The 24,987-nt window shown below is 35.5% G+C and overlaps 1 protein-coding gene across 2 annotated transcripts in view; it reads left to right on the top strand.

The window, feature by feature from the left end:
- PPP4R4 (protein phosphatase 4 regulatory subunit 4) overlaps window positions 1-24,987 on the top strand; it is a 70,432-nt gene that overhangs the window by 16,505 nt on the left and 28,940 nt on the right. For both annotated transcript variants that reach the window (XM_086462613.1, XM_009952711.2), the window contains exons 3-7: window positions 8,529-8,631; window positions 16,725-16,872; window positions 17,573-17,646; window positions 19,816-19,922; window positions 22,448-22,555. In XM_086462613.1, coding sequence (XP_086318739.1) covers window positions 8,529-8,631; window positions 16,725-16,872; window positions 17,573-17,646; window positions 19,816-19,922; window positions 22,448-22,555 — 540 coding nt within the window. The remainder of the gene's footprint in view (window positions 1-8,528; window positions 8,632-16,724; window positions 16,873-17,572; window positions 17,647-19,815; window positions 19,923-22,447; window positions 22,556-24,987) is intronic.

Here is a 24,987-nt window from a genome sequence, read left to right as displayed (position 1 = left end):
GCTTCTTTGGCCCCATTACAGTCTTGGACTTAGTTACAGCCTGATTTGTATCCTTATTCTAGAATCTTGCATATTATCATGTTTCATGTATGAAGGCTTGCATACATAAATGTTACAGTGTATTAGTACATACAGAAAAAGGCCGTTGGCTTCTAGGACAATTTAAATTAGTTTTGAGGTTGTTACATATGGTGCTCAGCTAACTGCGTTCTTCAAAAGGTGTTCTGACAGTGAAGACAGCAGCATACAGCTTAGGAGCCCCAATATTGTATTTTAATACAGAAGATTCATTGTAATACATAAAATAGTTAATACAAGACATAGATCTTTAATTATGTACATGTGTATGTCTAAATGAGTAATGATTTTAAGTTCTTGTACTAGCTTTTTTTTGAGAAGCCTCTTTTTTTTTTTTTTTTTTTTTTTTTTTTTTTTTAATCAGCTACTGTACAATGCCATAAGTGTAAGCAGTTTGGTACATCCAATATCTGATTTTAAAAATATATCCCAAATATCTTGTGTATCTTTGCAGTTTCAAATCCAAGGGCAAATTATCAGATAAGGCATCGCTTTGATTCTAGATACTTTTATTTGTCATTTGCAACAGAGTAGAGCATAATGTACAAACAATTTTGTACAGCACTTACGGTCTATAAAATCTCCCTTGTAGTAATATAGTTTCAAGACTGTGTTAATATTTGTACAGCCAATGCTTCTCAGTCTTCGTTCAACTGAGGCTCTTAAAGGAAGTTATTTGAATGAAACGGCAGATCCTTGCATGGGACTGGGTCTGTTTACAGTATACTTATTACAATATATGTCAAATAGATGTTCAGACATTCCTGTTGTGTAATTTAGATTTACAGAAGTAGACTTAAAATGTAAGCATACATAACGTGAAAGAAGAGAAAGTTACTGCTTTACACTAGTGCTAAGAAAAGACTAGTTTTACAGAAAATACCAGATTGTATTTTATCAAAGGAGTATTTGCCTTGAAATAAAATCAAAATTAGTCTTAAAATTGCTCATCAATATTTGCAATTTCAAGACATTTTTCTACTTTCCCCTTTTTGCTAACAAAGCCCTGAAATTATACGAAGACAAAATAAAAAAACCCACCTTGTAAAAATGTTAGCTTTTACTTAGCAAGAGTAGTATGTAGAAAGCAGTTTAATATGTTATAAGTCTGTGTCTACCCATCATGCTATATAAAATTATTTAAAATAAAAGTAAAGAAGATTCTGTAAGGAAGTCTTACGGGCCAAGCGCTTTTATGTTATTGACAGAAATATTTATCTGGGGTTCTAGTTTGCCTTGGCAACCAGTATATTGTACAGGAGAACAGAAATCCTGGAGGAGAATGAATATTCAGTCGTTCTGAATAGGCTAAATCCTGTCAGATACTGAGCTTTTATACGAATAAGAAATTAAGTTTAGGATTTATGAATCACTGTCATGGAATAGTTTAGGTGGTTGGGGATCTCTGGAGGTCATTCCAATGCCCTGCTCAAAGCAGGGCCAGCTTCCAAATCTAATGTAATTTGGTGTTAGATCAAGTTGCTCAATACATTGGAGATGTTCAAAACTCATCCGGACAAGGATCCCCCAAACTCCGGGCACCCTTTTTCGGTGTTTGACAATGTTCTTTGTGAATTTCTTTTTCCTAATACCTAATTACTTATTGAATATTTTATTAATTTTTAATCATAGAATGGTTTGGGTTGGAAGGGACCTTAAAGGTCATCTCATTCCAACCCCCCCTGCCATGGGCAGGGACACCTTCCGCTAGACCAGGTTGCTCCAAGCCCCATCCAACCTGGCCTTGAACACTGCCAGGGAGGGGGCAGCCACAGCTTCTCTGGGCAACCGGTTCCAATGTCTCACTGCCCTTGTAGTGAAAAACTTCCTCTTAATATCTCATCTAAATCTACCCTCTTTCATTTTAAAACGGTTACCCCTTGCTCTATCACTACACTCTCTAATAAATCATGTTGTTCTAAGCCCCCACTCATTAAATTCGGTAGATTTTTATTTCTGTTTTCAACAAACGGAGATTTAGACCAACACAGAACATTTTGGAATCTCACACTGAAAATACTGTCACTAACACTGTAATCCCTTGCAGCCATCCATCAGAACTTCTAGGTTTGTAAAACTAAGTTACACAAAGCACGGACTTCAGAGGTTGATTCAATAATGGCTATTTAGCAAATAATTTTTTCTGAACTGATAGAGTTAACCACAGCGTTAAAGAAAAGTTAGTTCATAAACACAGTGCTTTAGTTAGAGCTTGGTAAACATTGTACCTCAGTCTTCTTTACAATGCTGTATTCCGCTTCAGCCATCCTGTTTTGCAGGCTAGTGCAAATGACAGAAAGAGAGATGTAAATCTATCTTCTCTTTTTCAGTCTCTTTTCTGGTGATATTCTCTTGGGGAACATTGAGTGACTAATTGTCTTTCTTCATGCTGTAGAAGAAGCTGTAGTCCTTCATTCCCTTTCCAGATAGAAGTGTTCCTAATTAAGTACCCAGGGACTTTTTAAACTTTTTTGTTCTTATTTTGTAGAATCAATTTTTTAAAATGCTTTAAAAATTAAACTCAAATTGAAAGCATCCATTTTAAGTAGTTAGTTATTTTAGTAATAAGAAGTCTTATTTTCTGCCCTGAGCTTGCTGGAAGTTTGTGAACCTGGAAACGCCTATCATGAATATAGTCATAGAGTCATAGTATACTTGTGGTGGGAAGGGACCTCTGGAGATCACCTAGTCCACCTCCCTGCTCAAAGCAATGTAAATTAGAGCAATATATTCAGGGTCTTGTCCTGAACTCAGGATTTTGAATCCTAAGGATGGAGACTCTACCATCTGTCTGGGCAACTCTTTCCAATGTGTGAGCACTCTGACATAGAAAATTTCCTGTGTATTGAATTTGTCACCATTGCCTCTGGTCCTGTCACTGGGCACCACTGGAAAGAATCTGCCTCTGTCATCTTTACTGCCTCACGTCAGATTTTATGCATATTAAATAAGAACCCCAAGCATTTTCTTCTCAAGATTCAAAATCTCTGTTGTCTAAGCTTCTGCTGAAATATTAGATGCTGTAATCCCTTAATCATTTTAGTGGCCATTTGATGGACTCTCTGATGTCTGTGTACGAGTTTCTTGTGCTGAACAGAGAGGAATAATCACCTCCCTTGAGTGGCTGGTGATGCTCTTCCTAGTGTAGCCCAGGATGCTGTCAGCTGCCTTTGTCACAAGGAAGCATTGCTGGCTTCTGGTCAGCTTGGTGTCCACTGGGACCTTCAGGTCCTTTCCTGCCAAGCTACTTTCCAGTTGGCTGGTCCCCAGCCTGTAGTGGTATATGGGGTTATTCCTCCACAGCGGCAGGACTTGCATTTCCCACTGTTGAACTTCTTAATATCCCTGTTGATTTGTTTCTCAGGCCTGTTGAGGCAGGAAAACCATCTGGTATATCAACTGCTCCTCCCAGTTTTGTGTCATCTGCATACTAGCTGAGGGCACACTCTGTTCCATCATCTAGGTCATTATTGAGATTGTTAAATGGTATTGCCCCCAGTGTAAACCCCTCAGGTAAACCACTTGTGGCTGGCTTCCAGATGGCTGCCTCGCCACTAATCCCAGCCCTTTAAGCTCGATATTTCAGCTAGTTTTCGGTACACATCATTTTCTGTCATGAGGATATTACAGGAGATGATGTCAAAAGCCTTGCTAAAATAAGTTAAACAACTTCCACCATCCAAGCTAGTCATCTTGTTGTAGAAGGCTGTCAAGTTGGTCAGTCAGGCATGATTTCCCCTTCACAAGTCCAGACTGACTACTCCCAGTCACTTTTTTGTCCTTTGTGTGTTTGTAAATGGTTTGTGTGGTTTGTAATGGAGGATTTGCTCCAGTCTCAAGGCAGTCCGAAATATAATGTAGACTTCAATTTATGAGGGTAGAAAAAACAAGTAAAACCAAATGCAGGGGCTAGAGGGAGAGGCTCAGTGCTGCAGTTGCGCATGAGAAGTAGCAGCTCTTCAAGGAGCCTTGTAGGTAGACCAGCTCTGTACCGCCAGCTGGCAGGAAGCAGCTGGTGTTGCAGAGGCAGTATTAGGACAGAAGAGTTCAGGCACGAGAGGTTTCCCCCCTGGTTGAAGATTACCAGCATTGTAAAGTCACTGGGATCTCCTGTAGGATGAACTCAGATGAGTCCTAAAATTTTGTATTTAAATGATATTATCTATGTGGAACTTGTTAGCACAAAAGAGGTTAAGCTAACTTGCTTCTAAGTATAGGGCTCTGTTGAGTTCTTCCATAGTTAGCACTGTTAATAAAGAAATGGCACCTTCATAACATTGAGCTTACTGTGACTCTCAAGAAAAGATTTTGCATTTATTTTAATATATTTATTAGTACAAAAATGTCTAAATTGGAGCATTTAGCAATAATTCACTGTAATCCTGAAGTATTTAATATTTAAAGAAAATCTATGGTGCAGCTGCTTTGGTAGACATAGAAGAAGAATCTTCTGTGGTTGGAAAATTACAGGCTGTGTAGGTGTTGAAATGCCTCCTGCTTCACATTCTTAATTGGCGGCAAGCCAGACACTAAGCATTTCTGGTTTAAAGTGAAAGGCTCCCTTTATATTTCTGATAGATAAAGGTTACATTTTGGCTGAATTTTTTAGCAGTTAGGATTTCTTACATCTTGATACAAAATGAATAAAATTTTCTATTAAATAGCTTCTCCAAGTTACCTTGACATTTTGCATTATTGCTGGATAATACAGAGGTATGCACCTTTTCCACGCAAGTTGTTTCGTAAGAAGTTGTGGGCCTCATCCACCTTGTGACCATTTTCCACTCTGGGAGCTCTGGATTTCTCAGTTCTGCTTTAAAGCTTTGTTGGAATTACTATGTGATACTTGGAGAAATCTGCCATAAAGCTTTAATACTCATGACATTAAATTAGATAATAAAATGATTTTGACTGATGCAAGAATATTACAAGCTGTAAATAGATCAGTTACTAATCATTAATTTAGGGCCATTTTCAATAGTTGACAGAATACTGTCCTTTCACTGAGTTTGGATGTTACTGGGAGATGTTTTTATTGAGAGAGCTCATACATGTTTAACAAATAAAATTGTGGGGATGCTAGTATTAAAATCAGTCTGAAAATCTGTACTCTCATCCATTCTTGCTGGTTTTGAATGGCACTAAAAAGGGCTTTGGTGTGGCTTTGTCCTGTCAAAACTTGTCAACGTTCTTGTGTTTACAGACAACAGTTGAAAATATAGAGGGGTATATATGGTAACTAGCCAGAAAATTGGTTCCTGACACTTTTTAAGAAAATCACATCAGCTTAATTTTACAACAGTAGTAGGATTAAAACAGATTTACAACAGAGGATTAAAAAACTGCAAAAACACTGATACATTTTCTCAGCTGGAATACACACTGTGTTTAAAAAAGCATGCAGTATTGGATTCGTAATTTTCTCTGTTCCTAAAGTAAGGTATATACCAAGAGAAAAAGATAACCCATATTCAAAAATACAGGAAATTATGATTGGTTTTATGCTCTGTCAAGACTTTTCCTCTTGACCTTGAGTTTATGTATCTTAAATTTGTCTTGTTTTCAGCCTGTTGAGGTTTCTTTAATTAATATTTTTGTTATTACACTCTGATATTGTGAATTTCACTGTATTTTTTTTACATGTGTGTTGAGCTCCATCCCCAGCTGTAATTTTTGTTTGCTCTTTATTGTTGTAAATGTATAGGCACAGTAAAGGTGAAGTCTCCACTCTGGGAATGATTCCCAGATTTTGCTCAGCGGGTCAGAATGTTGCAGCCCTGATGACAGCAATGTGTGATAACCTCAGTACAGTGTTCACAGCTTTCTGCTCATCTTAGAATTTATAACTCTTCTATTTGGGTTCTTATCTTTCTAATATTTAAGGTGTGTATGGTCTATTTAAAAAAAAAAAAGGCAAAGATACTGTTTCCTGGTGTGGTGTGTGGCACCCATTTAGAACAGTTATTGCCATGACTAAGTTTGTGATGGATCCTTCTTGATTGCTCTGGAACTCGGGGAAATAGGAATGTTTTAATTTTTGTCCCAAATTAGTTATATTAATTAGGTGCTATAATCACACAGGCATTTCTAAAGATGTTAATTCAAGTTCAGAGTGGACATTAGGAAAAGATTCTTCACTGAGAGGGTAGTTGGTCAACTGGAACAGGCTCCCTGAGGAAGTGGTCATGGCACCAAACCTGTCAGAGTTCAGGGGGTGTCTGGACGATGCTTTTAGTCATATGGTTTAGTTTTAGGTAGTCCTGTGAGGAGCAGGAAGTGGGACTTGATGACCCTTATGGGTTCCTTCCAAGTTGAGATCTTCTATGATTCTAATAAATTACTACATGAGAAATCAGTGGGACTACTTGCAATGGTGAAGTTAAGCATAAACATGAATGTCTGTAGGACTAAGGCTTGTAATGTGTTTCTGTGGGCAGAAGCCATCATTTAGTCACAGTGCAGGTACATGCAGGAGAGCTAGTCTTTGCATCTGCCTTTATATGTGGTAGAAAGAAACAGGCACTTCAGGAGCACCGTCCATCTCATCTACTTAGGCTGAGATAAATTACTCTTTATTAAGTCCTGTTTCTCTCCATTACTTTTAAAGGAAAATTTTGTTAGAGACAGACACAGTCTAAGATTAGGTTAATTCCATCATATATGCTTTAGACACATACTTTCAAATTATAGTCACTTTGTGTTATTCTGTAGAAAAAATGAGACATATCTGCTATAGCAAGATTATTCTTTCTGGAAGGGGAAGATTTTGTTGGGGTTTTCCCATGTTAAGACCCATATACAGCATGATAGTTTGTAGTTGGTAGTTAGGCAATTACACCCATCAGCAGAATGGAAACCTAACACAAAAGTGAACTGGGGTGTGTGTGACTCTCCACCTTGCAAAAAGGATTTGAATTCCCAGACTTCTTCCTTCCAGCCTGTACTTAATCTTCCAGAATGTACTTCCTTGTAACACAGAAAATTATCTTTGCGACGATAGTGAAGAATACGGTCTTTCAAAAATACACTGAAATTGCAGTTTGCTAAACACAATTAAGTTAATGTTGGTGATACCTAATTGAATATTTTTGCTGGGAAATTAGAAAGTGCAAATTTCCAGTAGGATATTACAATATTTCTGTTGAGGTATTTTATTCTCTGTTGATTTTAACCAAAGCTCTTACTTCTGCTTCTTGCTTATTATCCAAACATATCCTAATTTTTAAAAGCACATTTTTATGCATTTAACAAAATAGATCTGAATTGGCCTGCTTGACTGTACCTATAATTTCATTTGATCTTCTGAAATACATGGATGTTAAGGATGATGTAGAATATTAATGGAATGTGTAAAGATCTTTTCAGCTCTAAATACTGCAGAAAGGCTTTGCATCTTAACTGTGAATTCTCTAACATACTTCAGAGGCAGAACAAAACTGGAAAATGGTTGTGCAAATCTACTGTCCTGTGACCAATTTATGTACCTAGTCCCCTTCCCTGAGCTCATATGTTTCACTAAGAAAACTTGGAATCATGATGGGATGGGGAGTGGTATACGGAATTATTTAAAAGTAGTTTTACTGTGAATTTATTTTAAAATTATGTATATAAGCATACTGTAGTGTCACACTACAATAAAATTTAGTTTAATTGTAGTGTTACACTAAGAAAAATGCTTGCATGTATACAGTTAAGCTTTATGTGTTTATTTAAAATTGAGCTGCTTAGCTGTTGAAACTAATCTGAATTTGTTCAGCAAAATGGATTCCTTTCTAGAAGTTTATCCATTTGGGTAGTTTTTGTTTTCGTCTCATGTCTTTTCTTCATTGCTGCCTACAGTTTTGCTCCTATCCTGCTTTTTTTTTTTTTTTTCTCCCCTCAATTGTTGGATGCCATTGAGAGAGAGGATGAGGAGAAACGTACAAGATCTGTAATCTAACCAAGTTTTTGCATCCTTCTTTAATCACGTTTGTCTATATACATGTGATTATACATCTGACTGTTTTCCCTACAAAAGGAAAAAATGGTAGATTTCTCTTAAAATTTTGTACATTGAGTGTAGTTTTCATTTATATCTTCTATTTGTCCCCTTCCTATGCTTTATCACTTGTATTGTTATAATACAGAAGCTTCCACAAAACCAATGCCTCAGTCATCCAGGTTGAAAAGATCTTTCAAACATTTTTTTTTTTCCAAAGCCGCACTAAAAATTGTAACATTCTATATTAGACATGATACATAACAGCTTTTATGGTTGGTATTTTTTTCATGTTTTTTTTCTACTACATACTATATAAAAAAAGTAGTGCCTCTCTTGATTTGTTGTATGAATAACCTGGGTAATGTGAGTTTGTTGGTTTGTTTGGTGTTTTTTTTTTTTTTTTAAATGAAAGCTGTGAGTTTCTCACCATCCGAGGGAGTAATGTTTTGTATGTATATATTTTTGTAAGTTCTGGCCAGGATATCCAAGGAACGAGTGTGGTGGCAAATCTTCCAGTCCTGATGCGACAGAATCCTGCAGAAACACTTCGTCGGGTTTTACCGAAAATCAGAGTAAGTTGTGTGTAATGACGTTTGAATGTATCTGAGGTTTGAATGTATCTTTTTCTGCCAGTATAAGTGTTTTAACAAAGGCAAAAAAATTCTGCTTTTATTGCAAACTCACTCTCTAGGAGTATGTTCAGTAGGTCTTCCACATTGATTCACTGAATTTACACAATATTGTAGGTATTATATTTTTTGAAAAATATTACAACAGGAAAAGAAAGCAGAATTAATACTATTTACATATTTTAAAGATTTACCAGTGTTTTGACAGGTCTTTGAGGACTCTTTTTGAGGGCCAGCCGGTCATAATGGTTCATTTGATGTTCTCAGTTTCCTTCTATCCAAACGTTAAGATTTTCATGCTGCTACCCAGAAATGTATACTTTGCTTTTAGCTGGCTGAAGTTTCATGTGCTGTCCTCCACGTTTTTCGTAAGTCATTGCTGGCTGTGGTAGATGCATGCTGGCCATGTAATGTTATGAAGTAATTCTATATACAGATATGTTTGTATAAAGGGTATTTGGGTTGTTTAAGCTGGAGAAGAGAAGGCTCTGGGGACACCTTATTGCAGCCTTTCAGTACTTAAAGGGGGCTTATAAGAAAGATGGGGAGAGACTTTTTAGTAAGGCTTGTAATGATAGGACAGGGCATAATGGTTTTAAACTAAAGGAGGGCAGATTCAGACTAGATATAAAGAAGAAATTTTTTACGATAAGGGTGGTTAAACACTGGCACAGGTTGCCCTGTGGTAGCAGCCCCATCCCTGGAAGCATTCAAGGTCAGGTTGGACAGGGCACTGAGCAACCTGATTGAGCTAAAGATTTTCCTGCTCACTGCAGGCGGGTTGGACTAGATAACCTTTAAAGGTCCCTTCCAACTCAAACCATTCAGTGATTCTATGATTTAAAGGAAGATAAAAATCGCTGTATTTCCACTCTGCCCCAGGTATGACCCCTTGCCTAGAAGAAATGAAAAAGTTCATTTAAGGTGTAGTTTAAGGAGCAGCTTCAGCCAAATGAGAACAAATGCAAATGCAAAGCCTAATAACCGTAAAGCTAAACAACTCTAAATAACTAATATTTCTATGTAAGACGACATCAGGAATTAAGGCTTTGATTATGTTACCTGCCTGTTAGAGTGATTTTCAGTGGTTTTAAAGGCTACCAGCTCAGTGGAAAAAATACATTGCTTTGGCTATCAAATATCTGAAAGTTTATTTTGGTACTAGCAAATTTCTGAGGGTTTTTTTTCATTGGATCAGTGCACTGTCAGTCTTTTACTCATACCATGGACAGTTTTTGTGTGATTAAATCAAAGTTTTGATGTAGAACAGTCTCTTGCCTGGTCTCATGCAATTGATCACTTTGATATAAAGCAGGTTCTAATTTATACAGATTGTTAGCTAAAGGAACATTGTGTTTGTTAGTAGCTGTTCAGCTGTAGTAGCTGTTTGAATGTATGTGCTCTCTATGGGAAAAGAGGTAAAAATCATAAGGGTTTCTTGTAGAAATTTTATTTTCAAAGCATTGAGTTGTTTTCATAAGTTTATGGACAGACTCAGTTTCCCCACACATTTTTAGATATATGTTTGACATTTTCAGTAGTGTGATTCAGCCATGATTTTACCAGGAGACTTTGTAGAATTTAGGGGGTTTTCCCCATATAATTTTAAATTGTTTCCCTTGTTAATACAATTTGCCAACAGGAATGTTTTCTTGTTGGAAACAACTAATGCTTAAGAAGAGTATTTAGATCACTTACTTCAGAAAGATGGAGTTTAGTTACTGGCTCAACCTAAATATGAATTTGATGATCTAAAATACATTGAACTGAAAATTTGAGTTATGTTAAGAATCTCATCAGCTATGTTGTCTTCTCTGTCTCAAGCACTTCAAGGATGCAAAGAAAAAGTCTTCTGTAGTAGCTGCTGTGAGTTTTCTTGCTATATCTGTATCAGAAACTCATTGCCAGGTGTAAGAAAGTATATATTAGTAACAAAGGTCACATGCTTATAGTTTTCTATCTACCAAAGAGGTGATTACTAAATAGCAAAGTGAGTCCATGTGAAAATGATGTTTGTTTGTTCTAGTAAATTCTTGTTTATATTTCATTGTTTTCTTTGCTGAAGGTTTGAAGAAGTGAATTGCTTCTTTTATTGAAAAGGTGTGTGGATATGTATCTTTCAGATTTTATTTTTTTTTTTACCTTCAAGGCATCTACCTTAACATTATATTCATAAAAGAATTCCAGAAAAAGTATATTATGAAAAATTACTTGGCATATTTCTTACTGCTGTGGAATTAGTCTTAAACTGAATCCTCCCTCTGTCTCCTGGTCTTAAGAGGCTGCTCAAGAGACAATTCAGTATTTGTGAAAAACTAATTTAATGAGTTAATATTCTGCTCATTTGTTATGAATTGATTGACTGAAAGATGAGGAATAAATGTGTCCTCAACATGATTACTTAGCAAATATTCTTCTGTAGGATATTTAAATGCAAGCCCTACTGGAGAGGAGTCTTAGATTCTACGTGGTAGATGTACTCAGTAATATTCAACGCACTGATAAATGCTGGGGCCACTCAGCTGAAAAGCAGCATTGCAGAAAAGGACATGGGAGTCCTGGTGGCCACCAAGCTGAACATGAACCAGCCATGTGCCCCTGTGGCAAAGCATCCTGGACTGCATTAGACAAACATTGCCTGCAGTTTGAGGAAAGCGATCCTTCCTCTCTACTCCCCCCTCTGCTCCACCTTCTACTCTACTACACCTGGGGCACTGTGTCCGGTTCTGAGCTCCCTAGTACAAGAAAGATGGGGAACTACTGGAGAGAGTACAATGAAGGGCCATGAAGAGGATTAAGGGACTGGAGCATCTCTCCTATGAGGAAAGGCTGAGACAGATGAGGGTGTTCAGCCTGGAGAAGAGATGGCTTGTGGAGGATCTTATCAATGTATATAAATACCTGAAGGGAGAATGCAAAGAAAATGGAGCCAGGCTCTTTTTAGTGGTACCCAGTGACAGGACAAGAGGCAGTGGGCACAAACCAAAACACAGGAGGCTCCCTCTGAAGATAAGGAAATACTTTTTCACCAGAGAGCGGCCTAGCAGTGGCACAGGTTGCCCAGAGAAGACGTTGTCTCCCTCCCTGGAGGTATTCAAAAGCTGTCTGGACCAGATGACCTCCAGAGGACCCTTCCAGCCTCAGCCATTCTGTGATTCTGAGAATATTACCTTTCAACTTCATATTATCTCCTGAAACTTCTGTGATCCCAGGAAACTCCTGTTTCTTAAGAGGACCTGTTCCAACTTTTGTCTGATTATTTAAATTCAGCAAATGGCCAAGAAATAGCTGTCCTCAGAACTGAGGACTAGTATAGACTGACAGATTGTTTAGAAAACATTAAAGTACTTCTAGTTACTGTGTTCTGTGCTATAAGATGTAGGTCAATAAGTAGTTTGTTTAAATATATTTATATGTATTAAAAAAAAAATGCTTTGAGAAAAAGGAATGACATGAAGTTGCAAAGTAATTGAAAACCCTTTAACTTACACCAAGATTCTGCAGTTACTACTACATGTTATTCTGGTGTTCATAATGCATTCTTCCCTAAACAAACCTACTGGCTTTAAGAAAAGGTTTTTTTTTTAAATTTATTTTTTGTTAAACATACTGCAACCATTTTTGTCTCTGGTGTTTCTGCTTTGAGAGTGGAGTTCTTCCTGAAATGAAGGAGTAATAAGAAACGCTGTGTGGTTTTTTTTTTTACCCTTATTTGTCAGGGTATGGAGAAGTCTTTGCCCCTCTGTCTGTAATAAAAAGTCTAATATGGGAATACAGTTTCTGATTCCAGTCTTAGGTTTTTTATATAGGGATGGAGAAAAAAATTTAGAAGGGTGATGATTAGCATGATCAGGGCCTAGGGTCTGGAAAATATTTGTATGGTGGGAGTTGGAATTCAGTGTGATTAGATCAGGTGTTACTTAATTACTTTGTAAAAATATCTTCCTGTGTAATATTAAAGGACATTCAACTAAAAACAGTATATGAAGAAAGAAGAGTTAGGAATTGAAGACAGAAATCTTAGAAATGAAGCAGACAATTTTAATAATAAATCAAATCAATCTTTGAGCAAGTAACTGAGAAAAGTAGTGTGTTTTTCATCTTGCAGTGTCATTTAAATCCACACTGAATGCCTTCCAGATGATAAATTAAATGGAACGTAAGTTAATGGGCTCAAGGCAGAGGTAAAAGAGTGAAATATAATAAGGTCAGTTTAAATCTAATTGTTCCTTTCAGGTTTAAGCTTTATAAATTGAAACTTTCTGGAATGTGTATGACTTAAATTTCTTTCTGTGGCTATACACTTATAAAGCAATGGTGCTCCGTTATCTAATATTTATTTAATCTGTAATAGAAGAACAGCTCTATTTTACCCATGTTCTCTGCACTTTTAACTGCAAAATGGTATTTGGCATCATTAACCACTTGACCTATTTTTTCTTTCTTTTTCTTTTATCGGAGGAATAGTCCTGACCATTTAATGGAAACTATTATTGTCTATGAAGGCATAATTGAACTCAACTGCGATTAGAGTCTTGCAAATGTAGTCTGGCATTGCAGGGAAATAAGATGACTTAAATTACTGCACTTGATTTCACTTCTGTAGATTGGGAAAAATTATTTGTGAATTCAAATTTGCACATGAAAAATGAGTTATATAGTAGTTTCAGGGTGCTATTTATCTGAAAGTATTGTCACCATATAACTGGGTAGGGAAACCAATGTACTTATTTCTGCAACAATACTTGCAGAAACCCAATGCAAAAATAAATACTGTATTTTATTAGAGCTGAGGATAAAACAAATACAGGAAGAAATAAATGCAAGGAATGTTCTGGCTGGATACATTACAGTTTTTTATTTCACTTATGAGAAGTTGATAAACTTGGTTACTTTTATATATAAATATAGAAATGGATATATGCAAATTGCTTATTGTTCCTTAAAAACTATTTAAATTAAAATTATATCAAAGACCCTTTATATATTTAACATAAGTGTTTTAGGCCTGAGATGAGCAAAATCAAACATAGAATATGTTGATAATTGTGCCAGATGTAATGATTAAATTGGGTGTCAGTATTTTGGTTATTCTAATAAAATGAATACGTCATATACAATTTAGATGTTAACGTAGGAATGAGATTATGAAATATTTTTTAAAATTCTATAGTTAAAATGAAGTGGCATCCTTGTATGAGTTCTTCTGTATAGAGATCCCCACGCTCTGGATTTCTGCATGCACCTCCTCATGAACCTTGAAAGTCATTGAAATGCAGATTTAGGGAAAGGTTAGACATTCTTCTCAGCATTTCTTGTTGTGCACCAAATGGCTCCTTTCAAATGACGTTAGTAGTATTTTCCCTGTTTTCTGTTTTTGGGCACTGCCACAAAAGCAGTGGAGGGAGATTACAGGTGTGTATCAGATTGACTAATAAAGAGGTTTTTCCAAATACTGTGATTGCGGAAAACTATGGCTCCTTTTGTTGAAGCGTATACATCAAGCCTCATTCAGTGCTGTCTGATTAGTTCCAAGCTCATTTTCCCCATTACTTATTTTCCTAATATATCAGTCTCCACTTGAAAGCTTTTCTTTTTCCCTAGTTGATTTTATAGTTTAAGAAGAGGTGGAGTAATTTTCACCCTGTCTTATACCTAACATTGATTTTAAGGTCCATCCTCATTGTATCTTTGAGCTTCTGTAATCTCCATTATTTCTGTGTCTTTCTAGTCCTAAATGAAGATTTCTGTCATATTGATGCAGTTACTAAAATGATTGACTATGTTCCTACTTGCAGCATTCTTTCAAGAGAATTCTGTTGCTGCAGGCCATAAAGTGCTTTAAACTAGAGGTGAATTTTCTGTTTTCCAATTACTGGAATAAGCCAGGCTTTCTAACTTTTTCAAGTTTTGATGCCTGAGTTTAACCTGTAGACATTAGGATAGTTCAAGAACATGCTAATACCCTTAAATTCCATTAAATACATTTGTATGAATAAGATAGACAGGAAAAGCTTTTTTTCCTCCAGAATGAGAATCTGTGGAGGATCCATGTATGGAAAACCATATTACTTTCTAAATAAATAAATTTATATTAAGTAAATTTAAGTCACACAAGTTCAGTGAAACTGGAATGAGGAGACCCATACATTTTCATATGTGGAACTGTACAGTTCTGAGTGCAAACATCAATACAGGCAGGTGTGTAAGCAGTCTAGAAATTTACATTTCAATGTCTCCCGAGGTCCATGAGGAGGCACATCCAGAGAATGTGTTCTCACACATGATTATCCAGAGTTGTGTGGATCTGTGGAGGAGACTATTTGGAAGCTTTATTTGATGGTAAGTAACCCTGTTTGCATTGCATACAAAGTGAATACGTGTATGATATTGAATTCAGATACGTTATGTTCTGGTCTGCAGCGGTGCCTTAGCATCTACAGTGTGTAGATGGTTCTTTTGATAATTTGGGGGATATTTTTTTTAAACAAGTGTAAGCCAAACTCCCAGAACAGTATGCATAGACATTCTGATCCCAGGAACATTCAAAGTACAAGATTGGTGGGTGTCCTTACTCTTGGCTGTGGCATTAGTAATAACAATGGAGGAACAAATACAGAGATAGGCTGTGGAGGTAACAAAAGGGCTGTTTCCATGGATATTGAATGCAAGGATTTTACCAAAATTGATTGGTAAACTGCACAAGGCTGGTTTCGTTTGGTTTTTTTTTTTTCATTTGGGGGAGCAGAGGCACAGAGAATTCTTTTACGAATATACATGGCTGTAAACTGAGACAGCTGTTGAGAGATATATAATGATTCTTTTTGAAATCAGATAAACTAAAAATTGTACGTTTGCACATACAAACTGGTTGACATTTGTGTAATGAAAACTTCTTGTTGTTTTACTTTGAAGTAAGCAAAGTCTACTAAATAATTTATCAGATGTTCTCTGCAAACTGTCTTTTCTCAGCAAAATTCCTCTGCTATATAATGCTTAGGTGCATAGTGGATATTTACTTAATCTGGTCTAGGCTGATTTATTTTTTTAAATTAAAATACTACCTTGTCAATTTTTGATATGTGAACTGAGAAAACACTGTTCATCTCAAACACTTTAAAAAAAGAAACAAACCCACGTATTTATAGTGTTAAATAGGAAGCATGGGCTTTAAACTCTTACCGAGTTGGGAATCAGTCGTAAAATGAGTGTAATGCTTTAGTAGTAGAATAACACACTGTATTTTCTCATGAGACAGAGATACATGTTTAGGGAAATAAACAAATTGAATGTTCACTTAGCTAATAGATATGTATATACTTACAATGAATGCTATGTCATGGATTGCATCCTGCAAGGTCTTTGGCATGTGCATAAGTCTGAATTTAAATTGCTTTTTTATTTCATTCAAAAAATTTATTAATATTTCGTTCCCATATTATCTTTGTTTAACTTTTGAATTACTGCTTTTAAAGACAGCCTAATTAATTATATTCTTTCTTTTCTGTTAAAGCAAAGTACTAGTAAATGCTGAGTTACCTAGATATATATTCTAGTTCATCTTGCTTTATTCTTAAGACTATATCTATATATGTATATATCCATATATACATTTTCATTTGTGTTACATGTCAGTTGGCAAGGGACGAAATTCAAATTGCTGTCTGCTGTGTTAGTATCTCTCACTGGATGAATGAAAGATTTCTTTTTAATTCATGTGCATTAACAGCAGAAGTGCAATTGTTGGCTGGTCTGTTTTTACCTGTCATTTTCTGAAGTAGAAAAATCCACACATATGCATTGATGAAACTGAAAGTCACAAAAAAAGTTATAATTAACTTTATTTTTCTTAAAAGGTTTGTGCTATAATGTAAAAGATTTTAATTTCTCCAAGTAATTGCTGTTAAGAGAAAATAATTTTACAGGCAATTTTGTAGTAAACTAAGGTAAACTTAGAAGTGAATGTAAAAATTTGAATGTTCTTTCAGTACATTTTTGCCTCATGCTCCAAATTGATATAATTTGTAATTATACAGGAGGTGCTGCACGTTGCAGGAGTGGAAATGCAGTTAACAGCTGCTGTTTCGTTTTTGACTGTTCTGCAAGAGGAGTCAGTGTCCATTCATACGTACTCCCACTCCTTCCTACACATCATTCTCCAGAACCTGGAACACAGAGATGCAGGTCAGGGCTGTACAACTGTACTGATGACTGATTACTTCTATATGTTTTGTTTCCTTAGTGACCGTACAATAATGTGTAAAACAGTGAGTGCAGTCACCTTGACTTTGTATTTAGACTTGCATGAATGAAAAGACTTTTGCATGCTGACCACTTACATTTTTTTAAAAATATTTGAATGCAATTCAGATCAAAGTGAACAATACCACTTTGTCTGAAGGACTAAATCCTGAAGTTATTACTGAGTCCAAGCTTCTTCTGAAGTACCAGAATTCTGTGGCTGAGAAAATGGAGGGAGGTTTGTTGACATTTCTTCTGTGATGATTAGTTTTTCTTAACTTCTTTGACACTATTTTTAGGATACAAGGGGAAAAAAACCCCAGCCTTTTGTAAAACGAGAAAGTTTCAGTGGGCATAAGAAAAGAATATACTTTTAAATGAGGGTAATTATCTTTTCAAAACAAACAGGATCGTTATTATTTTTGTACGGGAATTGAAAAGGTAAAAGGAATCGGGACAGAATTTGCTTCTCACCTATCCTACTTCTTAGTTCAAAGTCTTGAATGTTAATTTAGTGGCTTTTAGATATATAGCTCCTTGAAGAGGTGCATGTAAAAAGTGGGAACTAATTTTGTAAAACTGATGTATATTTTATTATACTCATTGTATGTACAACGTAACATATAATTCATTTCTTTAACAGGTGTCAGCAGTGCATGGCTAGAAACTCTTCTTGCTGTAATAGAAGCTTTACCAAAAGAGACTATCAGACATGAGGTAATAATATTCTCCCACTTATGCTAACCACAATTTAATAACATTTTGTAAGATTGTATTTCCTTGCAAGTCTCGTTTACTTCAGTAAGACTTGTGGCAGTTCTATGTGTGTGAAAACAGTAATGCTTGTGGAACAAACTATAAGAGAGGAATGTGCTAAAAGGTGAGACAGGAAGGTCATCTTAAAAATTTTTAGTGTTCTTCAGCAAATAAAGACTATTTACTGTAACACTTCCACTTCACTTAGTGTTCACAGAAACATATTTCCATGTATCCTGTTTTGATTTACAGGATAGTGTCTTATTCCGTATCTTCATGAAGAAACTACATTTTGTTTGCTACTGGACTAAAACTGTTTTCTATTAAATGGGACTGAATGCTAGAGATCCATTTCATTTTGTATTTCGGTTGTTCTTGATGTATCAAAAAACTTAATGCCCTGCAAATACTCTTAATTTTTCAATGTGTAGCTCAAGAAAGAGGAGGGAAATCTGTCACTAAGTCATAATGTCACTCCTCTTTACTCATCTGATTTATTCAGTTTTGTTTTAAGTATTCATATTTCATTGTTAAGTTGAAAAGCTTTGCAACAGGTGTATTTTACCATGTTTCTAACTTATAACAATATCGAGATTTAAATATGTGATTGTTTGTGTAGCATAAAATACTCATTAAAATTAGTGGGTAATTGAAATCCAGCACTGTTTAAAAATAAAATTGTAAAGGATAAAAAGTTAGATTAGAAAGAAAAAAGATAAATTATTCTAATCACCTCCAAAATCTAATTGTAGTGTAATTTTAAAGATGCTATTTAAACAAGATGGAGTTTTTCCCCTGATTTTGGCTCTAGGAACACATTTGTAAGTTTCTGCAAAGATTTGCTTTGGGAAGATCACAGCTGATAAAGTAGTGTGGATTCAGCAGCTGCACAGGAACCTGAATCTGAAAAGGGGCCGTTTGCGTTACTTGAAGGATCTTTGTATCAGAAAACTTGGAATATTCTACTTGTTAATTTTTTTTGTAAGTAAAAATCATAGGACAATCACAGATTCCAAGGACGTTAGGAAAGGTGTGTGTCTCAGACCAAAGGTCGGCCTAACCCAGTATCCTGTCTCTGGCAATAGCCACTTCATGGGAGAGACTGTCTAGGTCAGTAATTGGAGTTAGTATTAATAGACATGGTGTGTTGCTGTCATGGTTCAAAGACCAAATAAGTAATATATAGTCTTGTAGATAACTAATGGTATGTTTCTTTATGCAGTATTACGATTAGAAGCATACCTTATGCACTAATTCTAGTCTGGGTGATCTGTTTGTCCTTACAGTGGTAAGATTCTCTCACCTCAATTTCAGCTGGTAAGAGGAAGAGAAAAATGCTTTTAGGATATTGTTGCACTTTCCTGCCTTGTAAGTTATCCTTTTGTGGAGCTCTGGAAGAGAGACTGAGTGAGGAACTGTGGCAGACTACAGGAGATATCTCTCTGTAATGCTCCTCTTGGCCTCCACCTGGATTTCTGTGATTATTTCTGGGCAAAAAATGGTATATCTAAGTATGGTGTTCTGTGGACCTATCTTAGTTTGTTTCTGGCAACATAGAGGTGATCCAACAAATGACAGCAGAGCTCCAATGAAGATGCAGGTTTTCTGTGTCTGTATGGAAATGAAACCTCTTCCCTACACATTCACAAAGTATGCATAATCAAGAGGGATTGTTGCCTCAAAGTTTTCCATCAGAAGTTGTTTCCTGGGAAAACTCGTGAGAAGGAGCCTCGGAGAAGCTTTCTTTTCCTGTCTCTGCATTTTTTTTTTCTTGTGCAGGATCATATTTAATAACTTCTGTGACAATTACCAGCTAATAGCAGTAAATATTCATACACAACTTAGTCCTAAAATACACAAGTAGACAGATGTAAAACTGTGGCTGTGATGTGAATCATAAACTGCTATTTGGGCCAAGATATGAGTTTAACGTGCTGTGATTAGCACTGAATACTAAATACAGGTTTCCAGTAGACTGTTAATGTACATAGGCATTATTATTGTTGTTAATACTGATTAATTTAATGAACGGAGTAGATGACGTCCGGCATATATTTTTCTAGACTTTTTTTTTAAGAAGGGGAATACATTATTTACTGCTCACATTTCTTCTTTTTTTCTTTCGCATAGATCCTGAATCCACTTGTTTCCAAAGCACAACTTTCTCAAACGCTTCAGTCCCGCTTAGTTAGTTGTAAAATCATGGGAAAATTAGCTAACAAATTTGAAGCTCATATGTAAGTAGACTGTACATATATTTTCATTCCACATCATACACCAGTATTTCTTTGTTAGTGGGCAAAAATTACTACAAGAAAAGTAGACTTCATTGCAAAAGTTAAATGCTTTCTTTTTACGGATCCCTTTATCAGGATATTAATTAATAATAAAAAAATGTTCATTATGTAACTAGCATATTCAGACTCACTGATGTTCATCAGTTTATAACTTCAGTTTGCATGTCCTTCCACAGGTTCAAATGAGTACCATTTTCATGCCATTCTTCCATGTTTTTCCTGCTAGGAAATAAGCCAATGAGTGGATTTCTCTGCAATTTACAGAGGCAAAACACAACTTCATCACCTTAGAGTTTATGACAAGAAAGAGAAGAGTCATTGTTCCTAACTTTTTATCTAAACAAATTTAACATGTAGATATATTTTTTTGTTATCCCTGATTATATGGAGATGTATCAGGAGCCCCTGTTGTTGCCTGATATTATCCAGCTCTTGGATTCAGTGTCTGTGGGTTTGGACAGTGGTGCAGAACAGGGAAGCAGTGATGAAAGTGAATCTGAATAACTTATCTGCCCAAAACAGTTGGTATGGTGCATTCTTTGAACAGTTCATCCATTCTGGTGATAGCAGGACCATTTCACCAAATGTGTTTCCTATCCAGGCAATTGGCTACATGTGATTTCGCATTACAAAAGAAATCCACTGAGGGCAACTAAATGCACAGAAACCATGTGTAGCTGCGTAAATCCACTCTAATAATGATTTAGATCTGCCCCAAAATGCAAGAATGTAGCATAACAGAAAAGATGAACAACAGGACTGTATGACAAGGCATTTAGGAGTAAACTTCTTTTAATTACAATTTTTTTTCTTCAATAAAAAAGGACTAGGAACAACCAAAAGGAAGCCATCTATGCCTTGATTTGCTATGTAGACTACTCTTGTCAGACATGCAAAAGTTAATGAGCATGGTAAAGCAGAATTTTTTGAGCCTGTTACCAAAGCCTTCAAATCTTTATCTTCAGAATTTGTAGAATTCTGGCAGAATGACAATTGCTTTTATGTATTTGACATTACGTTCTCATGAAAATAAAGTGAATTTCCAGATCACTTGGAATCCCATGGGAAATTATGATAGTGTTAACCATAATAAGTTCAAATAATCATACCTTCTTTAATATGATTCCTTGCTGTTCAGAAATAGGAAACACCTCATTGCAGTGAGCAGATAGTAGCATCATTCCTATACAGAAGCTACATGTTAAGAAGGTGACTGAGAATTTTCTGGGACATACTGATCCTCTGGTAGAGGGGTCTGAGTGCAGTTCAGAGGGCTGAAAAGAGACCTGGATCCACAGGTTTAGTCTGTGGCAGGCCAAGTAAGATTCAGGACACCCTCTCATGCCCCTTGCAGGAGGGTCTTGGTATAGGCTCGGGAGACATATCTGGCCTTAGGAGCTGGCACTGTATAAGCATATCTTCACATTCTTCTTCAGAATGGCACTGTTTTTCCTCAGAAAATTTATAGTATAAGTAAAAAATCTTTCTTTAATTTTCCACATGACTCCCAGGTTATTTTATAGAGTATTGAAAATGTCCCAACCTTGGAATAGAACATTAGTTTTTCTACTCTCTGTTCCAACAGCTAGTGAAAAACAAGTCTTTTTTGGAAGTAGTCCCTACTTCAGAGTATTCTAAAATGCCAAACTCCCAAGACTTTGTACAATTTTTGAAATTTGAGGACAAACTTTGCTGTAGGAAGTAAATTCATTTTCACTAGGATGAGTGGAGGCTGTGCAAGCTGTCTTGAAAATTTGCTTATCTGTGGCTTCATATTATTTCTTCTGAGTTTTGCAACAACATAAGGATTTGGATAGAGATATTTTATGAATACTCATGACTGCATTTTGGGCAGTGAAAGGAAACACAATGGCTGGTTCTGCCAAGTTGTAGTATGTGCTTTTACTTAAACAGAATTCAAAATAGTTATTTTGTATCTGCCATTTAACATGAATACTTGGGTCTACTTGCATTAAGGCATTGCAGTACTGAAGCCTTTAGTCTTAAATTCTTTTTCTACTTTCTTCCCAGATTCTTCTTTGGTGCTACATGCATACCATAGATGAGGTATTAGAGACAATTAATTGGGATTTGCACTTCCATTTATGTAATTCTTTGTATTCTTATAGCTGCTGTTCAAAAATGGTACTGAAGATGGTTATTAAATCAGCACAGCATCTCCAAGCCTACCTACTATTTTTGTAGTTAAAATAATAGATGAAATATGAGCAAATTATAATGACTATAAATAATCCTTTTTCTTTTTCTTTATAGCACATATTTGTGTCTGACGTATAGTATTTTTTTTATAATTGCAGATTTTCAGAAAAATCATTTGCCATGTGTGATAAATTAGTTTTAAAAAAATGGCCAGTAGAAGTAATATATGGGTAAAATTTCAGTGCTACAGAGTGGATTTTATATATTCTTGTTCTGTATATTAATTAAAAAATTCACATTTTTAGTATTAAAAGAGAGATTCTTCCTCTGGTAAAATCACTGTGTCAAGATGTGGAGTATGAAGTGAGAACTTGCATGTGTCGGCAACTGGAACATATAGCTCAAGGAATAGGGTGAGTACAATTTGCGTAACTGCTTCTAAATGCGAAATCTTTCTCTAAAATATTTAATGGTAACCTAAAAAATCCTTTTATGATTTCTAACTTAATTCGTGTGTGCTCAGTAATTAATTTGGAGTGTACAGATGTGTTCTTAGGAATTGGCTCTTGGCACCTAGCTCTTTTCCTTTCTCAGATTTTTGCTTCTTTATGATAGTAAATTTGCTGAATCATACAAACAACATGTTTTTGTAAACAATGAGTTCATATAGCTTCCTGAAGTAATTTCAATTATCCATTGATATCATTAGGCTTTCTTAAAAAGGAAAGAGGATTATGGCAAGTACTAGTAGTTTCTAATAATTACTGTGCACTTTTTTTGCAAAAGGATGTTAAAAGTGTTTTGTAAGGAAATTTCAGTTCAGTATGAACTTTTACTCTAAACTTGAAGATCTTCATTATTGCACATACAGGGATAGAAAAAGTCTGAAACTTCTATTTTAATAAACAGAGTATGCTAACTATCCATACAGGACTGGTCTCCAAGAGAAGAAATATTCCATCTGTTACTGTGTCAGGAAGAAAAAATAAAGCAGTAGATTCTCTTACAGACTTGAAGAAATTATCAAGTAAGGTTCCCTGCCCTGTGTTACACAATGAGGATAAATTCGATCTTAAGAGTCCCTCTGGCCTTTAAAATTGTGAATTTGTGAGCAAATTCAAGGATGAGGCTGAAACTGAAATGTAATTTGAAGGATATGGTAAATATGCACTTCAGTTTGTTAGTAGTGGTGTTTGTGGAAAAGATGCCTTCCTGTAGCTGCGGAATGATTTTTTTTTTTTTAATGGAGAATTATGTTATGGTTTAAATTCTGAGTTATTTAAAAAACAAACAAAAAGAAAACACCAGAAATTCCTGAAACAATGCGATGTGCTTCTCAGCCATGGAATACTGGAAAAGTTGATGTTCAGGCAGTGTTTTAGCTTAGTGAGATATAGGGAATGAATATTCACGTCAAGAACTAACTGTTACTGCCATGTACTTGATTTAACTTTGTTTTGGTAAGGTCATGCAGGGTATTAATTTCTAGATTCCTAGATAAACTTGTCATTATTGCATACAAAAGAATTTTATATATGTGCTTTAGGCAGCTCTTCTGCAAGGTCCTTGTCCTGCAGAAGTTCAGAGGATGTGAATAACATGAAAACACAGTATTACCCATCTTAGTAAAGTTATTAATTTGTCTTTGAACTTACTTTATTTTATAACAAAATGTATATTAGCACAGTAAATCATTTTAACATTTTCCATATTTAATGGATTTGGTTTTAAAAGAATGTTTAACTACAGAAAAGAAAGGAGTTGATATTGTTGATATTTGTAAAACTGAAAATTTAACAACATTTTACTAAACTGAATTACTGAATAATCTGAGCTTGTGTTTATTTTTGCTGTATGCACATATCTCGTGTATCTTTATGTACCTTAAAATTAAATTCTGTTTAATGGAATTAAAGATGAGTGAAAAAGAGTGTTCTGTTTATCTTCAGAGAGTGAGCAGGTTGTTTTTTTTTCCCCATACCTGCTGAGTTTTGAATGGAGGGACAGTTCTAACTGTCATATTAGTTTGAAGTTTTTTGATGCCACCAAAGCAGAAAACCACAGAAACATGTTTCAAAAGCGTTTCTTTTTTTTTTTTTTTTTTTTTTCTTTTTTGCACCCCAATTTCTGGGGTTTGATTTTAGGATGCAGTCCTATCCTTTGCTACCCTGACCATTCCTAGGCCATATGTTCTTGTACATCCCAATCTCCTTCCTTCGTCCTTTCTCATTTGTTATTGCTCAATCCCAAGAGATTTTTTTTTGATGTCTTGAGATACAGTCTGCATTTCCGTGGTTTCCTCTAACTTTTTCAGTTAACCTCTGCTATAGTCAAAAGCTGAGAAGCAGTCATATGAATTTGGCTTTGAAAATTATTTGTGACACATAATACAGCAAAATAATTTTTAAATATAATGTAACTATGTTATGCTGAGTAAATAACTCTTATCTAGGTTGTATGTATAGTTAAAGAAATATTCCTTTTGGATATAACTGGAAACATTTTTTGTGTTTTAAAAATGCACAGCTACACAGATTGCCTTGCTCTGTGACTCAGTCTATTGACAACCAAGAAACAGTTTTAGTGGTAGCTTTTAGGAGCACTCACAGTTTGTGTGAATCTGCTTTCAGCAGTTTTGTTTGTTAACTAAATTGAATGTATTTATACTGCAAGCTGAAAGTCTTAAAACAAGATAGGTGTTATGCAGTGGCAAATGACAGTATTACTAGCCCTTTACCCAGACTTAGAATACTGGTTTTTAGTAGGGCTAAATACATAGTTATCAATTAGTGGTCTGTTCTGTATATTTTTCTTTCTTTTCCACCCCAATGTTTATTTTAGCATT

The sequence above is a fragment of the Leptosomus discolor genome, chromosome 3 (assembly GCF_034619465.1).
Source record: "Leptosomus discolor isolate bLepDis1 chromosome 3, bLepDis1.hap2, whole genome shotgun sequence".
NCBI lineage: Eukaryota > Metazoa > Chordata > Aves > Leptosomiformes > Leptosomidae > Leptosomus > Leptosomus discolor.
Note: the sequence above shows the minus strand (reverse complement) of the source record. Positions and strands in the feature narration are given on the sequence as shown.